General features: G+C 45.4%; 1 protein-coding gene across 3 annotated transcripts in view; it reads right to left on the bottom strand.

The window, feature by feature from the left end:
• LOC115089228 (F-box only protein 7-like) overlaps positions 1–16,687 on the bottom strand; it is a 53,627-nt gene that overhangs the window by 17,370 nt on the left and 19,570 nt on the right. For 2 of the 3 annotated variants that reach the window (XM_029597320.1, XM_029597321.1), the window contains exons 5-10: positions 16,378–16,602; positions 9,258–9,399; positions 8,339–8,422; positions 7,617–7,712; positions 7,046–7,222; positions 6,712–6,749 (exon numbers count right to left, since the gene is read on the bottom strand). In XM_029597320.1, coding sequence (XP_029453180.1) covers positions 6,712–6,749; positions 7,046–7,222; positions 7,617–7,712; positions 8,339–8,422; positions 9,258–9,399; positions 16,378–16,602 — 762 coding nt within the window. The remainder of the gene's footprint in view (positions 1–6,711; positions 6,750–7,045; positions 7,223–7,616; positions 7,713–8,338; positions 8,423–9,257; positions 9,400–16,377; positions 16,603–16,687) is intronic. The other variant, XM_029597323.1, reaches the window with a different exon arrangement.

The raw sequence follows: 16,687 nt of genomic DNA, 5'->3' as shown, positions 1-16,687 counted from the left end.
AGGCATCCTAAGGCTAGGTGTTGCAAAACTAGACACACTGCCACCTTCCCAACTTAAGCGCACAACCAATGTAACTCAACTTGTGCGCTTGGGCAGCGTGTGCCTAACATGGCCACTATCACCAAGCAGGCGTTCCGACTAAGCATCCAAAAACTAGGCGCACACTGACAGAACCGAAGAGGGCAGCCTAATGCGCAGGAAAGCCTGTGAAAATGCCACAGTTGCCTACCATGTGGCGCTCTGAGTAAAGCCTAACAGCGGGGCCTAGCCAACTTGGGATGCTCAACCTGCCAGGCTGCCCAAGTCCCTTAACCTCCCTTGGGAGCGGGAATGAACATCAGAACGGCATGCCGAGCACAAAGACAGGAGGAAAGGGAGGGCCTTAAAAACAACCCTTCTATTCTGTCTTTTTTTTTTTTTTTTTTAAACATTATCTGACTTCAGCCTTTCTGGACTAAGTACAGAGACAGTCTCCGGCTGCGGGATGGAAGGGCATATGCAGTCTGCTTCCTGCACCTGCTGCCTTTCAGCTGTTTTAACAGCTAAGTCTAGGTCAGCTGATAAAAAAAAACAACAACAACAACAAAAAAAAAACCAGCTACTGGACCAAGGCACTCATCTGAGACACCAAGGAAATCACCTCAGGAATTCTCAACTGGGGGAGGTACCATATGGTATCACTGCAGGAGAGCGGGGCAAATTTAATCTTATTTCTCCTTCTAAAAATTTGAAGCAATCCCCAGTAGGGAGATGCACATCCACCATCTGCTGGAGACGGAGAATACTGGCAGGCTGATGTCACTGCAGGGATATATATACTGTGATGTTAGTTTTGCTCATTCTCCATCTGCTGGTAGAGGTGCATAACCCACTGGTCCTGAATCCATCTGTGTGCTAGGAAACACTCAGTACTGGAGATCTTCCTGTGACCTGGGAAGATCTCAAAAAGAGTATGCATCCTTTAGGTTGAGGGAGCATAGCCAGTCTCATCAAGTTGCCCAGGGAAACAAAGTAGTACATTTAAGGTTAATCGGAGAAAATTCTTTTTCACTCAACGCACAATAAAGATCTGGAATTTGTTGCCAGAGGATGTGGTTAATGCAGTTAGTGTAGCTGGGTTCAAAAAAGGTTTGGAGAAGGGCGACCAAAAAGGTGGAAGGTCTTCATCGAATGACTTAGGAGGAGAGATTGAAGAATCTAAATATGTACACCCTGGAGGAAAGGAGGAGTAGAGGTGATATGATACAGACTTTCAGATACTTGAAAGGTTTTAATGATCCAAAGACAACGACAAACCTTTTCCATCGGAAAAAAAATCAGCAGAACCAGGGGTCACGATTTGAAGCTCCAGGGCGGAAGACTCAGAACCAATGTCAGGAAGTATTTCTTCACTGAGAGGGTGGTGGATGCCTAGAATGCCCTTCCTGAGGAAGTGGTGAAGACCAGAAGTGTGAAAGACTTCAAAGGGGCGTGGGATAAACATTGTGGATCCATAAAGTCTACAGGACGTAAATGAATGTGGGAAAAAAAAAAGATTTGTATTCACAAAAAAGCAGGGAGTAGCTTGCTTTTTATGGCAGTTACTACCCCAAACCAAATAAGCCTGATACTTCACTTTCAATGCATATCCAGTATAGGTCTCTGCTTCAATGGCAGGGGGAATGAAGAAAAGTGGATCTATATACAGACAACCAACAAGAATTGAATTACATAGTCTGGGTAAACAAATAAGCATGGGTGAAGCTTGCTTATTGCGGTGGTTACTACCCCTAACTAATTACGCTAGATATTTCACTTAGATGCAGCTCCAACACTGCTCTCTACATTAATGGTGGGGGTCGATGGGAAATAGAACCAAAAGGTTACTAAAGGCCAAGAGAAACAGATAAGTATGAAGAAAAAAAAAAAGTGCGAAACTTGCTGGGCAGACTGGATGGGCCGTTTGGTCTTCTGCCGTCATTTCTATGTTTCTATGATAAGTTCTTGGAGGAGAAGTCCATTAACAGCTAATAATCAAGTTTACTTAGGGAATAGCCACTGCTATTAATTGCATCAGTAGCATGGGATCTTCTTAGTGTTTGGGTAATTGCCAGGTTCTTGTGGCCTGGTTTGGCCACTGTTGGAAACAGGATGCTGGGCTTGATGGACCCTTGGTCTGACCCAGCATGGCAATTTCTTATGTTCTTTTCTCTTTTTAGAAACTTGTTCAAAAGGCCCTTAGGTCTAGGATGGGACAGAGTCCTCCTGTTCTCTTTGGAGTCAGGAAGTTCCTGGAGTAGAATCCCCGCCCTCTTTCCCCTGGTGGTATGGGCTCGATTGCTCTGGCCTTTAAGAGAGGATAGCTTCGCTTGTAGTACAAAGTGGGCATGGAGGTCAATCTGGCTGGACTCCCAAAACATTCAGCTGGCATCTTTGGTGGACGATGGACAGAACCCACTGGTCCAAGGATATACTGGGCCACTGGTTAGCAAGAACCACAGCCTGTCCCCGACCAGAGGGTCCATTGTCCCAGGTATGGGCAACTGGCTTACGCTCCCTATGGCCCAGTCAAAACCCCATCTCCAGAGTTGACAGAGCTGGCGGGGGTTTGGGGGCTCTCTGCTGCCTGGGATTGTCGTAGCTGGTGGTGTTGACGGGAGTGAGGAGGTGAATGATAGTACTTCCTCTGGCGAAAGAAAGACTTCCTAGGCCCTGGTCGACAGCCTCCTGGATGAGGACAGATCCGAAGTAATGCAGAGAGTTGTTGGAGGGTCTCATGGTGGTCCCGAAATTGGGCCAAAGCACCTCTCACTCTATCTCTGAAGAGATTCTCTCCAGTGCATGGCAGTCAGCGAGTCGTTCCTGTATATCCGGTCAGAGATCATAAGTCCGCAGTCATGCCATCCTGTGGGTGCCAATTCCCGATGCAGAGACTGTCGATGCCGTTTCAAAAACACTATAGATCACACGGACCTCATGTTTCCCGCACTCCAGACCCTTGTGCACTAGTGACATGAGGGTGTCTTTCTGCTGAGGCAGCTGCTCAGCCACCTCCTGCACCTGCTGCCAGATGTCCTGTGATTACTGGTTCATGTAGAGCTGGTAGGTAGAGATGCGGGCAATAAGCATGGTGCCTTGAAACACCTTCCTCCCAAGAGCATCCATCGCTCTGTGGTCCTTTCCCGAGGGGTGCCGAGGAATGGGTCAGAGTGCTTGGCCCACGAGAGCGGATTCGACCACCACAGACTGTGAGGCAGCTGACGCTTATCAAATCTGCAATCTTCTTGACGAAGTAAACCCCGTCTGCCTCTTCATTAATGGAAGGCACTGTGAGGGAGTGTTCTCATATCCTCAGCAGCAACTACTTAAGGATCTCATGTACCAGGACCGCCACAATCTCCTTAGGAGGCTCCACAAACTGGAGGATCTCAAGCATTTTATGCCTGGCATCCTCCTCTGTCAAAAGTTGAAATGGGATGGCCTCCTGAAAAGGTCATGTCTTTAAGGGGGGACTTCCTTCATTCATCTGGTGAAGGGTCTGACAGACCATCAGAGTCTTCAGAGGATCATCAGTCCCCAAGGGTCATAGGGACCCTCAACTGCATTGTATGCCACAGTGGATGGGGCCTTAGGCACTTGGCCTTTGTCCAGAGGTGCAGGCACCAGTAGAACTGGTCTAAAGGCTACAGGCCTTGGAATGTCCACTGCCTTGGTGGAGCTTCCTCCTTGGAAGACCCAGCAATAACTACTGTTTAGGCAGGGGAAGGCCTCTGTGCCCTGCTGGGCATCAATACTGTCCCAGATACAGACGCCAGCTAGGTTGGTAATGCACTGATGAGCACCTTCAGCTTCTCAAGAAGCGGTACAAGGATGGGCATCACTGGATCTGGTGCCATCAGTGACAGTACCAAAGCCCTGCAGCACCTGCTCCACCACCAGCTGGACTCTGCACTCCAGCTCCTCCTCAAACGTTGCCAATGCCAACACTGACTGGGGAGGAAGGAGGGGGGGGGGGGGGGGATGTCGCCAGATCTTCTTTGGACCCGTGAGGAGGGATCGATGACGGGGACCAGGACTGGTGGAAACCGTTGCAGACCCCCAGCGCCGATAGACTATGGGTTCTCCTCGCCGCGGGGTCACTTCGGGGGAAAAGGCAGAAAAAGCCGGTGCATTGACAGGGACCAGTGCCAATGTTTCTTAGGCTTCCCTCGATGCCCCGTCTTTCCCCAGTGCAGAGGTCAAAGATGATGAACCCAGTGTCCTCGGCCCGGAGATAGACAGTGTCTCTGGCATCCCTATCCACCGGTGGCATCAACTGAACAGATGGTCCCGCTGATGTCGATGGCCTGGTGTCTATCTGTGCAGCTCTAAGGTCCTTTTATGCCATTGCCTTGGACTTCCTTGACCTGAAGAGCTGATCCATCTTGTCGAGTCGAAGCAGAGTCGAAGCAGATGTCCCTTCGGAGTAATCTGGGTGCATAGGCTGCAACCCTGGACGTCATGCGATGCCCCCAGGCAGGATCAACAATAACATGGTCCTCGGGCACTGGCGAAAACCGGATGTGGCCATGACGGGGCAAAACAAAAGGGCCACAAAGTCAAAAACGATACTGGCAGGCATTGATGGCCGGCAGGCACTGAGGTACTGCCACCACGGGGGGAATAGACTGTGAAAGGAAACTTACCCAAAACACCGAAAACCCTGACTACAGACACTACAGGAAAGCAAAGAGAGGAACCCAGCAACGGATCAAAGAAAAAAAAAAACGCAAAATCGTGAAGAGCAAAAAAGGTTTTCCATAAGGCTAAAAACAGCCAAAGTGAGCTCAAACACACCACGTGGTATAGGGCATGATCAGTGTGCGTAGTCAAAGTTCTAGAAACGTTGACATATGTTTTCTGCATCGAACTCCATGTGATGTCACCCATGTGTGAGGACTAACATCCTGTTTGCCCTCTGAGAACAAAAGTTCTAGAGGGCAAGACCCGTCAGAGAAGCTTACAAAGGAACCCTGCACACCCCCACAACCAAATCCAGCCTTCGTGCAGCCCCCAGAGAATGGGCCTTCTCGACAGCGGACCAGCCATCTGGAATGCCATTCCTCCAGATCTCAGATTGGAACCCTGCCTGTTGACATTTAGGAAAAAACTCAAGACCTGGCTGTTTCAACAAACCTTCCCTTAACCCAAACCACCCCCCTCCACTCCTCTATCCCAGCAAGCCTCCCCGTCCCTCCCGCCCCTCCCCCCTTTCGTAGCTTGTTTCGGTTCATTTGTAAGTGCCACTTAGACAGAACTCTCCACATATGTCTCAAGGCACTTCCAATATACCCTTGTTAAGTTTACTTCGTTTAACCTCAGCCTCTAGGTACTTCAGTTCCCAAGTTCCCACGACTTTGTTTTATTGTAACTTTGCTTCTTCTTCAATGTTAATTTTAATGTTAACGTTATAACCCCCTTGTTCCTTGTAAACCGATATGATATGATCGGTATCATGAATGTCGGTATAGAAAAGAGATAGATAGATAGATACAGCGGACCTAGCCACATGCCAGGATGGAAGGAATGAGTCCCTTGCACCACAAGCCAGCCCTCCGGCATGACACTGAAAGATGGGTTCTCTTTAATTTGGGGCGTTTCACACTGGCTCTGCTGACAGCACATCAGGCAGCAGCCGGCTCTTTATTATGCTTACTGCTGCCTGGTTTTTTTTGTCTGGAAATTTCCTTCTGTTCCTTTTGTGCTTCCCGCTGAATGGAAACTACAGCGTCGTACCCCCTATTCTTTTACAACCCACCCCCACCTAACCCAGCCATTTCAGCGACATCCAAGCTAGAGGCTCCCTCTGGAGCCTGGCGTGCGTGCACCCTAACTCGGGCCTCTACCATTCACTGACCCAGGGATGGGCCAGCGGGAGAGGTTAAAGGGCAGCTGTGTTCAGAGACATGCGACAGTCAGTGCCGAGATCTTACATGGAGACAACAGCAGTAACAGAAATCAGAGGGGCTTGGATGGGAACAGAAATCAACTCGGAGCCCATGGCAATACAATATTTGAACTGAGCAGACGAGATGGGCCTTACAGTTGGTTTCTATATAACAGGTAGCTTTCCAAACCAGTTAATTCACTTATCATAAACGCCTCGTTAGGACCTATCCCACCTTTTACTGGCAGCTTGCTTAGACCTGCTGCACTGGGGTGGCCAATTAGCAGACACTGAAGGGACTCCCAGCATCAAGCAAGGAGAATGCTAAAAATGTCTCCGATTAAGCAACATACATTTTTTTTGTCTACTTAAAATTCACTAACTGCGCACTTCTATACAAGTCCATGGAAGCTCCACTGTGAAGCCCAAGCAGCATTTCCCCTGCTCAGTGCCACCATGCTGTGTGCCAATGGCACAAGTAAGAAAAGCAAGGAGCTGAACTGAGCCACCTGATGGTCCTGGGCAGTAATGCAGGGATTTTAGGAGCTGGCAGCATACCAGCAACTTAAAAGGCCTCACTTGTATTTAAATGTTTTTAAGGTTCTGGGTATCAACTGAGTGCCATCAAAAAAAGATCTTTTCACAGCTGACAGGAAGTGGTACCCCAGAGCGTCAGCGAGCACCCAGCAATCCTTCAATCACAGAATCCCACCCAGATACCTCGCAGCCCAGCCAGTACCAGGCAGGACTCAGCTTCAGCACAATCCCACTTTAATCTGGCTATTTAAGATACACACATCACTTACTTCTTTCCAGTCTGTATCTCGAGGCCTTGACATAGGATCTGCGAAGAAAAGTTTAAAAAGCATTCTGTATTTTATCTCCTTTCTAAGAAACCCTTCAAATACACTTTTTATTTTTTTTAAACAAGCATTCCAGGTTATTTTAAGTCACCTTATCACCCCTGAAACACCACAGCTTGCGTGCATTCACTGTCTTCCTGAACTGGAAAGCACAAGGGGATTTCACCAGCATGAAAAGTGAGGTGCAAGCTTCTATTACTGCATCAGTGAGAGGGTGGCCAGAGTGAATGCTCCACTCTGCTGAAGCACAGAGCAGCGGCAAGAGAAGAAGACGCACCTCGGAAGTCACGTAGGTACAGAAACCGCCAAAGCGCCGAGTCGTTGGCTGCTGCGCAGAGGTCATGGCACACGGCAGAGAGGGAGAGAACCGAGCGCACATCCAGCAGCCGGAAAATGCGCAGCTTCAGCTCCAGAGGGAGCACGACCAGGCCGAAGACGTCTGGAAGATTTAGAGCTGCAGGAGGGAGAGAGCAGGATTATTGTGTGCGGAGCTTACAGGGAAGCCACACCCCTCCTACAGCAGGAATACCATTCAGCTGCTACATAAAAACTTTCAGCTGTCTTTGCAGTATAAAAGAATTTTACATTTTCCCCCCCTCAATTATCGTTTTTGCAGTAATTAGAACAGAACAGGGGTCTCATAACCAAATTGCAGGACACAAACATTCTTAACTGAAAATACCCAATTTAATACATAAAAATCTTGACTTTCTTCTATCGTTTTTCTTTTCCAGGATTGTTCAACCTAAAAGTGAGGGAACTAGAAAGAAAGTTCTAGAGCTCCTAAATGACTAAGATTTAGGATCTAATCATAGGGTCCCAAGCAGCAGGAGGACGCGGGCTCTTACCTTGGCGGGCAGAGGCCAGCAAAGGATACACCAACTGATCTTTAAACATTCGTGACAGCTTCTGTAGATCCCTGTAGACTCTGGCAACATTGTCCTCTGTGGAGAAAAAAAACAAACCCCACAGGGTAACAGAATAACGCTGCAAAGAGATTTAGGCTCCTACAGAAAAAGGAAAGCCATGTAAAGGCGATCGGTAATTGTCTTCTGTATTCCAGACTCTATAAAATGGAGATGGACAGAATAAATCTCCAGACGGGGCGCACGCTCCTTCTCCTCCCTGTCCCTCTCCCCCACACTGTAGGCAGCACCAGGGCTCCACAGTCACGTCACGTCAGTCCTGACTGTACAGCAAAAATGGTAGAAAAAAAAGAGAGAGAGAGAGAGAGATCCGGGTCTCCAGCTCCTCCTTCTCCTACCTAATAAAAGTAGTGGCAAAGGGATGAGAAGCAAAGAAACCAGGGTTCAAGTCTCACTTTCTGCCCTTTGCGGAAGGGACGTATTGTATCTGAATTCTAATAATGCTGTAAGCCACCCTGGGCCAAAACTCAAAACGTACCGGTATATCTTCCATCCCACAGCCCTGGAGTATGGGTGCTACAGAGGTGCACACCTGGAGTAAACTCCTCCATGGGCCTCTGGCCAGGAGATGCACAGAGAGCTGGAGAAGCCTAGAAAAAGGCTTTTTAATCAAGAATAAATAGAAAAGAACACAAATACTATACTTCGATGCTCAAAAGAGATGTAAGATGCCGGCGACAACTGCAACCTCTTCACACTTTTAATGTTGTTGTTGACTTTCAGTGTAGCTGCAAATACAAAGAATGCATCAGATTTCTACAGCAGACGTGAGGCCATCAAATCCCTTGTGGGAAAGATGCAGGCTCCTACAGCTGATACACCAATTATGTTTCCCCCAGGTTAAAAAAATCTAGAACAATGCTGGATTCCTTTTGGGGTAGGATTCAGGAGAACGAGGAGAGCTGCAAGTCCCAAAGCTGAGACAGCTTTAGGCTGCCCCCAGATCCTCCTGAACATGTTCTGCTTCCCAGTAAGGAATCTTCCTCATTCTTTAGTTATCCTGGGCTAGAATCCTCTCGGAAATCGGGATCCAGCCTGCCAGGGGCACCTTGAACTCCAGCAGCAAACCACCCTACCCAGGGAAGCAAGAAAATGTTGCTCTGTAAAATAACTCCTGGACCTCGGCTCTGAAAAAGCTCTTTGTGTCCTGTAATTGCCCTCCCTACTCCTCCTTCCACCACTCTGCAGCTCTTCTCACGAGAAGCTGAAGTAACATACAAAAGACCGGGCTTCGGCTACTAAACCACAAGTAGGGAAGCCTTTTCCAGAACTTCCACTGTTACCAAATAACTAATGGAGACGGGCAGCTGCAGAGCAGACAGCCCCGGAGGGTTAAGCAAAAGCTGCAGAATGGGTTTTAGGAGACTGGATTCTCTGGCACCCATTAAAAGCAGCAGGGGAAGTGCCGAGCCCTGCCTTCTCCTTCGCATTAGTATTTATCTGTGGCGATGGAGTCTCTGGAGATTGTTTCCTCCCATGTGAATTCTTGGATGCTATCTATCTATCTATTGCCATGTTCTGAATCTGTGAGGCTACAGGGCAGAGGGTCTGGGCGCACAGTACCGTTGACGACGATCAGGTTCCCCATGGGCACACAGGTGAGTGTGGCAAAGCCAAACTCACAGAGGGGGTGCGTATACTGCAGCTTGTAAAGGCCTCCGTTTCGCCATCTGTCCGGCATCAGCAGGACCTTGCTGTCAGATCCCTGTGTGCAAAGAACAAAAACAAAAAAACCGTAAGGATTTGCGGTGCAGTGTCCAAGGGTTTTACAGTGGTCAAAATACCTAATCCCTGCTGAAGCATAAAACTTCAACAGAAACAAAAACTCTCACTCTCATGGTATTAACACCACATTGGCGATGCCAAAAACCCAAAATCAATCTAAAAACATAAAAGTACTTTCAAAGCTATTGCACATAATTGCTCAGATCTAATATAAACATGTATGACCTCCTAAATAACCTTGCAGCACCAGCACTGTCCAAGAGATAAATTCCATTAAAAAACACCATTTATATTAGATCTGAGCAATTATGTGCAATAGCTTTGAAAGTACTTTTATGTTTTTAGATTGATTTGGGTATGCAGGGTGGGGTGTTTTTAGCTGTGTGTGTTTTTACAGCTTTATAGGGATGCATTTATTTATTTCAATTTATAAGCCACATTATCATCCAACTGCTCCATGTTGGAAATACAACAGTAATAAAAACAGAGAAACACATTCAATAAGTTTATAGCAATTTACATCAAAATAGATATAGTCTCTGGGATATTCTGATTTATTTTAAATTTTCTGGCTTTTACTTGTTTTTGTAAAAAGTAGTATAGTTACTTTTAAAGAATTAGGGTCTAAGTATATATTGTATTTTTTTTTCCTTATCTATTACTTTATTTTTTATTTTGTTATTTTTGTTCTTATTTTGGTTTTTATTTTTATTTTCATTGTTTTTAGTTAAAAAAAATAATTTTATTTTTAGTTATTTATATTTCTTTTGACCTCCTTTTTATAATCGAACTTTGTAAACCGTTTTGGTCAAACCTTGTTTGTGAAAGATGGTATAGAAATGTTTTTAAATAAATAGATAAATAAATAAATGAATAAAATGTAATCTTTATTGTATAAACTACTCACAAGCAATAACAATCACCACGCATCACCCTAAAATATATCTACAAAGCAGATATAAAACTTAAGAAAAAAAAATGTACTTAAAAGCCTTTATGAACAGCCAGGCCTTTCTGGCCTTCCAGAAGGACAGGTACTCCTGCAAAGATTTAAACTCAAAAGGTAAGGAATTACATAATTTGAGGCCCTCTTGCACGTTGAATTTAAATGATTAGAACATTTGAGGAGGACAATAAAAAGCAAAGGTTGTGAGTGGCCCACACTGCAGCTGTTAATTGTAAGAATTAAACAGAGGAGAGATCAGTTTAACTTTGGGGAAATTTAACACTCTCAAATTCAAGTATCTTACAGAGTTTTCCAAATTTTCCACTCTTTTAGATGTAGATAATTCACCTTGAATTAGACCATTCTGATTTGGTTGCATTTGGGCAACGTTTGAATCAAGATTTTCAATCTTCACAGATTGTGTTGTAATGACAGGTTCCAAGGACTGAACATGGCCCCGAGTGTCTTTCAAGCCACCAGTAAGTGCAGTTATAGATCGCTCCAAAGAAGTTACTGCACACCAAACTGTATCGAGAGTTATCACCGGGGGTTTCACCGGCAGTATCTGAACCGTTGAACCCTCTCCAAAAGAAAGTTTTTTACTCACAGTCTGCATGGATTTCATGACGTGACTCCCAACAGGAGTAGAAGTTAGAACAGAATGGTTCAATTTCCCTTCCTCCAAACCCGTTGTTTTCAGAGTCTTTCATCAGATAAACTGGTATAGATTCTTCCATTTCACTACACTCAACGTTCGCTGCCGTTTCCACCTCACTGGCAGCTGCTCCCAAGAACGCCATCTGTTCTAGCAGCTTGTCCGGACCGGCCTGGAGCATGCGGGGGTAGCAGGTGCTCCAGGGCTTAAAGATATCTCGTCCTGTAACACCGGTTTGCACTCCTTACTGGCGTTCTCAGCGGACCTCTCATCTGGAGAAAAAGTTTCTAATGCGGTGCCAAAGCCCTCAATGCGCGTCTGAATCAGGGTAAACTGAGGAGAAGCCGAGGCTACTTCTATCTCTCTCTCCCTTTCCTCTTACTATGTGGCATCTTGTCAAGGAAATTCGGTAACGCCAACGGCAAACTGGAGCTCTCAACACCGCGCCCTCCCCTCAAGACGCCATCTTGGATCCAGTCTTGTGCAGCTAAAATTTCTTCTTACCTGATATTCTCCTTTCCTTGAACACAGTCCAGACGAACGGGTTATGCACACCAACCAGCAGAAGGAGAGACCAACAGGCTTGTTGACCTCTGTGCAACACTAGCCTGCCAGTGTTTCTGTAACAAGCTCTGGCCAACTCTAATTCAATCAGTAATAAATCACCTCTCAAATAGAAGCATTCTCACTAAAAACTTAACTTGTAATAGTGTGTCAACACATTCAGCCTGTTGAAAGTACTTTTAGTGCTAGATAGACGGTTAAGTCCAGCAGCTGCTGGATAGCTACCGGAATAACTGGATAAAATGCGGGCGGATCAGGGTGGAACAACTTAGCCAGTTAACTTAACTGGATAAGCAGCGATATTCACTCTTATCTGGATAAGTTATTCAGATTAGTTATACCTTCCAAAGAGCAGGTTTAACTTAAGCCAGATATAACTTATTTGGCTAAATAGCAGTTTGTACAGGGATATTCAGTGGCACACTCAAGATGCTGAATATGCCTTGAAACTTAGTCAGATAAGTTATATCCAGCTAAATTAAATACCTGGATAACCTTTAAAAATGAGGCCCCGCTGGGGCCCGAGTTGGAGGAGAGAGGGGCGACCAGTCCTGCCATCACTTGCTGCTTTTTGACCCGATAACAACTAGGGTAAGCCCCGGTACAGCAGAGACCCGGTTCCTGGGATCCTAAAGGAGGCGGAAGTGACGTCAGTGGAGCGTCCGCTCCTTAAATCGAGGAGCAAATCGGCGCATTACCTGGGGCCCGAGTTGGAGGAGAGAGGGGCGACCAGTCCTGCCATCACTTGCTGCTTTTTGACCCGATAACAACTAGGGTAAGCCCCGGTACAGCAGAGACCCGGTTCCTGGGATCCTAAAGGAGGCGGAAGTGACGTCAGTGGAGCGTCCGCTCCTTAAATCGAGGAGCAAATCGGCGCATTACCTGGGGCCCGAGTTGGAGGAGAGAGGGGCGACCAGTCCTGCCATCACTTGCTGCTTTTTGACCCGATAACAACTAGGGTAAGCCCCGGTACAGCAGAGACCCGGTTCCTGGGATCCTAAAGGAGGCGGAAGTGACGTCAGTGGAGCGTCCGCTCCTTAAATCGAGGAGCAAATCGGCGCCCGTCGCCATCGGCGCATGTCGCTTAGGCAGCGGTTTGAGTCGTGCGCTTCACTACAGGCTGGAAGGCTGATTCCAACTAGGCCAACAAATTGCTGACTCCCCATCCTTCTACCTATATATTGGCGACGAAAGAGTGAGTAACTTCCACAAGGTGTTATATATAATATTGACAAATGCCTCATACTAAGAGAAAAGGCAAAGTCAGGCAGGATGCCTCTACCCCTGCCAGACTAGGCCCCTTACAAACTACCTTGACTGGTTTTTACTCTCGCACGGAAAATGTAACCTCGGAGTGTCCCATTACAAGCAGAGATCTTGAGCAGATATCTCCCTTGTCGGGAGAAGTGAGCCTTAGTCCCGGGGTCCCAATGACACCAATTCCACCAACGATCCCTGTTGGTATTTATGATCAAGGCTCTCCAATACTACGGACTGCGTATGCGTTGGTTAGCCCGTTAGAGGAAGTTCATAAAGATCCAGCAGGGACGGTAGGAGGGAAGTGGGAGTGCTCACTACCCCAGCGATTGGATCAAAGATCTGGTGAACTAAGTGGAACTACTACGATAGCTGGAGCTTGTGCACTTGTCCCTCCCCCTGGAAATGCCTCAGAACAGGAACTGGTTCAACTATTGCATACTCCATCTGCTCCTAATGCTGATCTTGGGGATCCAAAAAAAGTATCATTGGAAATGTTATGGACAGCTATTATGTCTTTACAGAAAAATGTAGAAAATTTAAATGTTAATATAAAAGATGTACAGACTACATTACAGGGATTAAGCCCAAAGGTAATAAGTAATGGGACTACTCTTAAGGTAGTTGAAGTAGAGATAAGTAAAATAAAGGAGGTGCAAACATCTATAATAAAAGGGGAAAGTATTATGGCAAGGAAACTTGAGAATTTAGAAAATGTGGTACGTTATCCTAATTTAAGGTTTGTAAACTTCCCTAAATGTAAGATGATTTCACCCATAGAACAGCTTAAGAACTATTTTATAGAAGTTTTGTCCCTTCCATCTGATAAATTTCCATCTATAATTAATGCGTATTTTCTGGGTGAAAGAAATCAAAATGTTAACTTAAATCAAAATGTTAACTTAACTATTCCCCCACAGGAAAATACTTTGAATATTACCGAGCTTATAGAAACTTCTTTTAGCGACCAGATTGAAAAAAGGGGAACACTAATAGTAAAATTTGCCCTTTCTATGGAAAGGGATAAAATTCTAAAACTTTTTATGCAGAATAGATCCATCTTATATCTAGGTCAGAAGCTATGGGTTTACCCGGATGAAGCAAAAGAAACAAAATTACGTAGAAAAAAGTTTATTATGTTAGCTAATTTAGCTAGAACTTTTGGAATCCAGATCATAATAAGATTCCCATGCAAATGCATTATGAGGGTAGACGGAGTAAAATATGTCTATTATGATCCCTCAGAATTGGAAAGTTTCCTCGAAGATCGTAGAATTCAGGGTCAGGGTCAAATTATGGACTCTTCCAGTTAAAGTAGTTGGAATTAAAGAGATCTGTGTATTCTTCCGTCTTACCTGTTTAGGAATGTGTTTTTCTTCTTAAAGTGAATAAGTTAGGTCTGCTCTTTGGACCCCTATATTGTTTGGTAATTGGGGAATAAGGAAATAAATTTATTTTCCTTTAATTCTTTAGTAATGTATAAAACGTTTATGTTCCTTATTTTCCTTAAAATTTCAATGTGTTATTGGAAACAGAATAATGTGAATTTTAATTTGTTTTGAAAATTCATAAATAAAGAATACAAAAAAAAAAAAAAAAAAAATGAGGCCCCTTATGTAGAGTGTGGTCTATAAATCCCTAAAAGTAAATAAATACCTTTTTGGGGGTAAACCAGCAGACTTCCAGAAGAATAAGGAAGCAACAACAAAGGAAGCATGTCCAACAGTAACTGGAGAAAAACACTCACTAAGGGCAAAGCATATATCTCTCCATCAATTTCCTAACTCTGCTTTTGTGTCTACAAAAAACAACCTCTGAAAGGCATGGAAGGTAGAAGACAGTGACGATACTGGACTGGCCTATCTATACTCAAGGAAAGGAAATTCAGGTAAGAAGTAATTTCACCTTCCTCTTCATCCAGTCAGACCAGACCAGACAGACTGGATGTACCTAAGCTACTTCCTAACAGGGCAGGATGCCGCAGAAGCAAAGGTGGCTTCCTCTCTAATCCTGACATCCAGACTGTAATGCTTATATAAGGTATGCAGAGATGACCAAGCTACAGCCATACAGATCTCCAAAGGGGAGACCAACCACAACTTTGCCCACAAAGTAGCCTGCACCCTTGTGGAATACGCCCATACTTGCTTCAGTAATGGAGTTTCCAAATCCACATCAACTGCTGTAATCAGCCTTTTAATCCAGCATGCTGCTGTGGCCACCATATAGGACAAAAAGATGGTCTGATCTCTGGAAATCGCTAGTGACCTTGAGATATCTCAAAAGATGTCTTCATACATTCAAGAGACACAGAAGCATGTAGTCTTCAGATGGAAGTCAGAAACCACCTTCAGAAGAAAGGAAAGAACTGTATGCAGCTGAACCCTTTCCATGGTAACTAATAAGAAAGGCTCCCTGCAGGAAAGCAGCAGCAATTCCGATAGTCCCTGAGCCAAATAGACTGCAAATAGAAAGACGGTCTTCAAAGTAAGCAATCCTAAGGAAATAGCCTTAAGCGGAGCAAACCGAGATCACACCAGGAAAGACAAAACTAAAAAGTTCAGATCCCAAGCGGAACCAGACTCCGGATCAGAGCTTGAATATGCTTAATTCCTCTCAAGAACTGAGACACATCTGGATGAGAGGACAGAAGTTTACCCTGAACATGACCTCTATAGCAAGAGATGGCTGCCACCTTTAAGGTATTAAGAGCCAATGGGCCCTTAGAAAAGCCGGTTTTCCCCGCCCTTCCCCCTCCCCCGATTTTTCACGATAAATCGAGGGAATTTCTATTGTATCGCGACTCTTAACGATTTTTGATGATTTAAAATATATCTGACGATTGTTTTAAATCGTCAAAAAACGATTCACATCCCTACTCTTTTTAAACAATACTCACCGCTTCAAACATTCTACTTATATGCATTATTTGTAGTATTATCTTCAAATATTTCTACTGAATTGCAAAAACCTAACAAAATTGACAGAGTTTCATTTGTTCTGCACATACCATGCCAAACATACACAATAGCAAAAACATACAGGGTAATATAGTAACCACCCCCCAAATCAGCACCAAGATTGTATTTTATTAGGGTTGTTAACTCGCTTAGAGCACACCAGGAATATTTCATATTTTTCAGTCAAAAATCATTAGAACTCCCTCTCAGATATTAGCATTTAAAGTTTTTGAAAGCCTTCCCTACTTAGTTACTTCCACCATTATGAATCTGTAAATCAGGATACAACCGCACGGGTCACCATCAGGACCCCCCTCCCCCCCAGACTGGCAAACGTGAAGCCTGAATTCAGCCTGGGAACGGCTCCAATCAAAGCTGCACACCTTTTAGTCAAAAAAGGGGTAAAGCCCAATAACTGTACTGGGACAGAAAGGCAGGAGAGGCCATGCACTCTTAGTCCGCTGCTTTACCAGTGACTCGGATTCTGCCTTAGTCGCTTTGTTCCAGGGACAAACCGTTTACAGGACATGTCAACTGCAAGCTAAAGCAGCGAGAACGTCCCGCTTGCTCTCTTACCTTAGGCAAGTACCCTGTCTCCAGCATGAGGAGATGCACCACCACGACCATGGCATCGTTGGCGCTGGCGCACTCGGCCGCATGGAATAAGGTCTCCAGGGAGTGCGGCACCTTCCCGTCCGTGGCCTCGCTGCATAGCATTGGCTCCAAGGGGCAGGGTTTTGCACCTTCATCTGCCGCGATAACCCTGAAGCCCGATTCTGCAGGGACTCGGCTTCCTCCTGACTTAAAAATCAGGAAAAGAAATGCACAAGACCGATCAACAGTGCCCAGGAAGAACGAAGCCACAGCGGGGCACCGCATGCAAACC

This window comes from Rhinatrema bivittatum, chromosome 4 (assembly GCF_901001135.1).
Source record: "Rhinatrema bivittatum chromosome 4, aRhiBiv1.1, whole genome shotgun sequence".
NCBI classification, from domain to species: Eukaryota; Metazoa; Chordata; class Amphibia; order Gymnophiona; family Rhinatrematidae; genus Rhinatrema; species Rhinatrema bivittatum.
The sequence above is the reverse complement of the archived record's forward strand: the minus strand, read 5'-3'. Positions and strand labels throughout refer to the sequence as shown.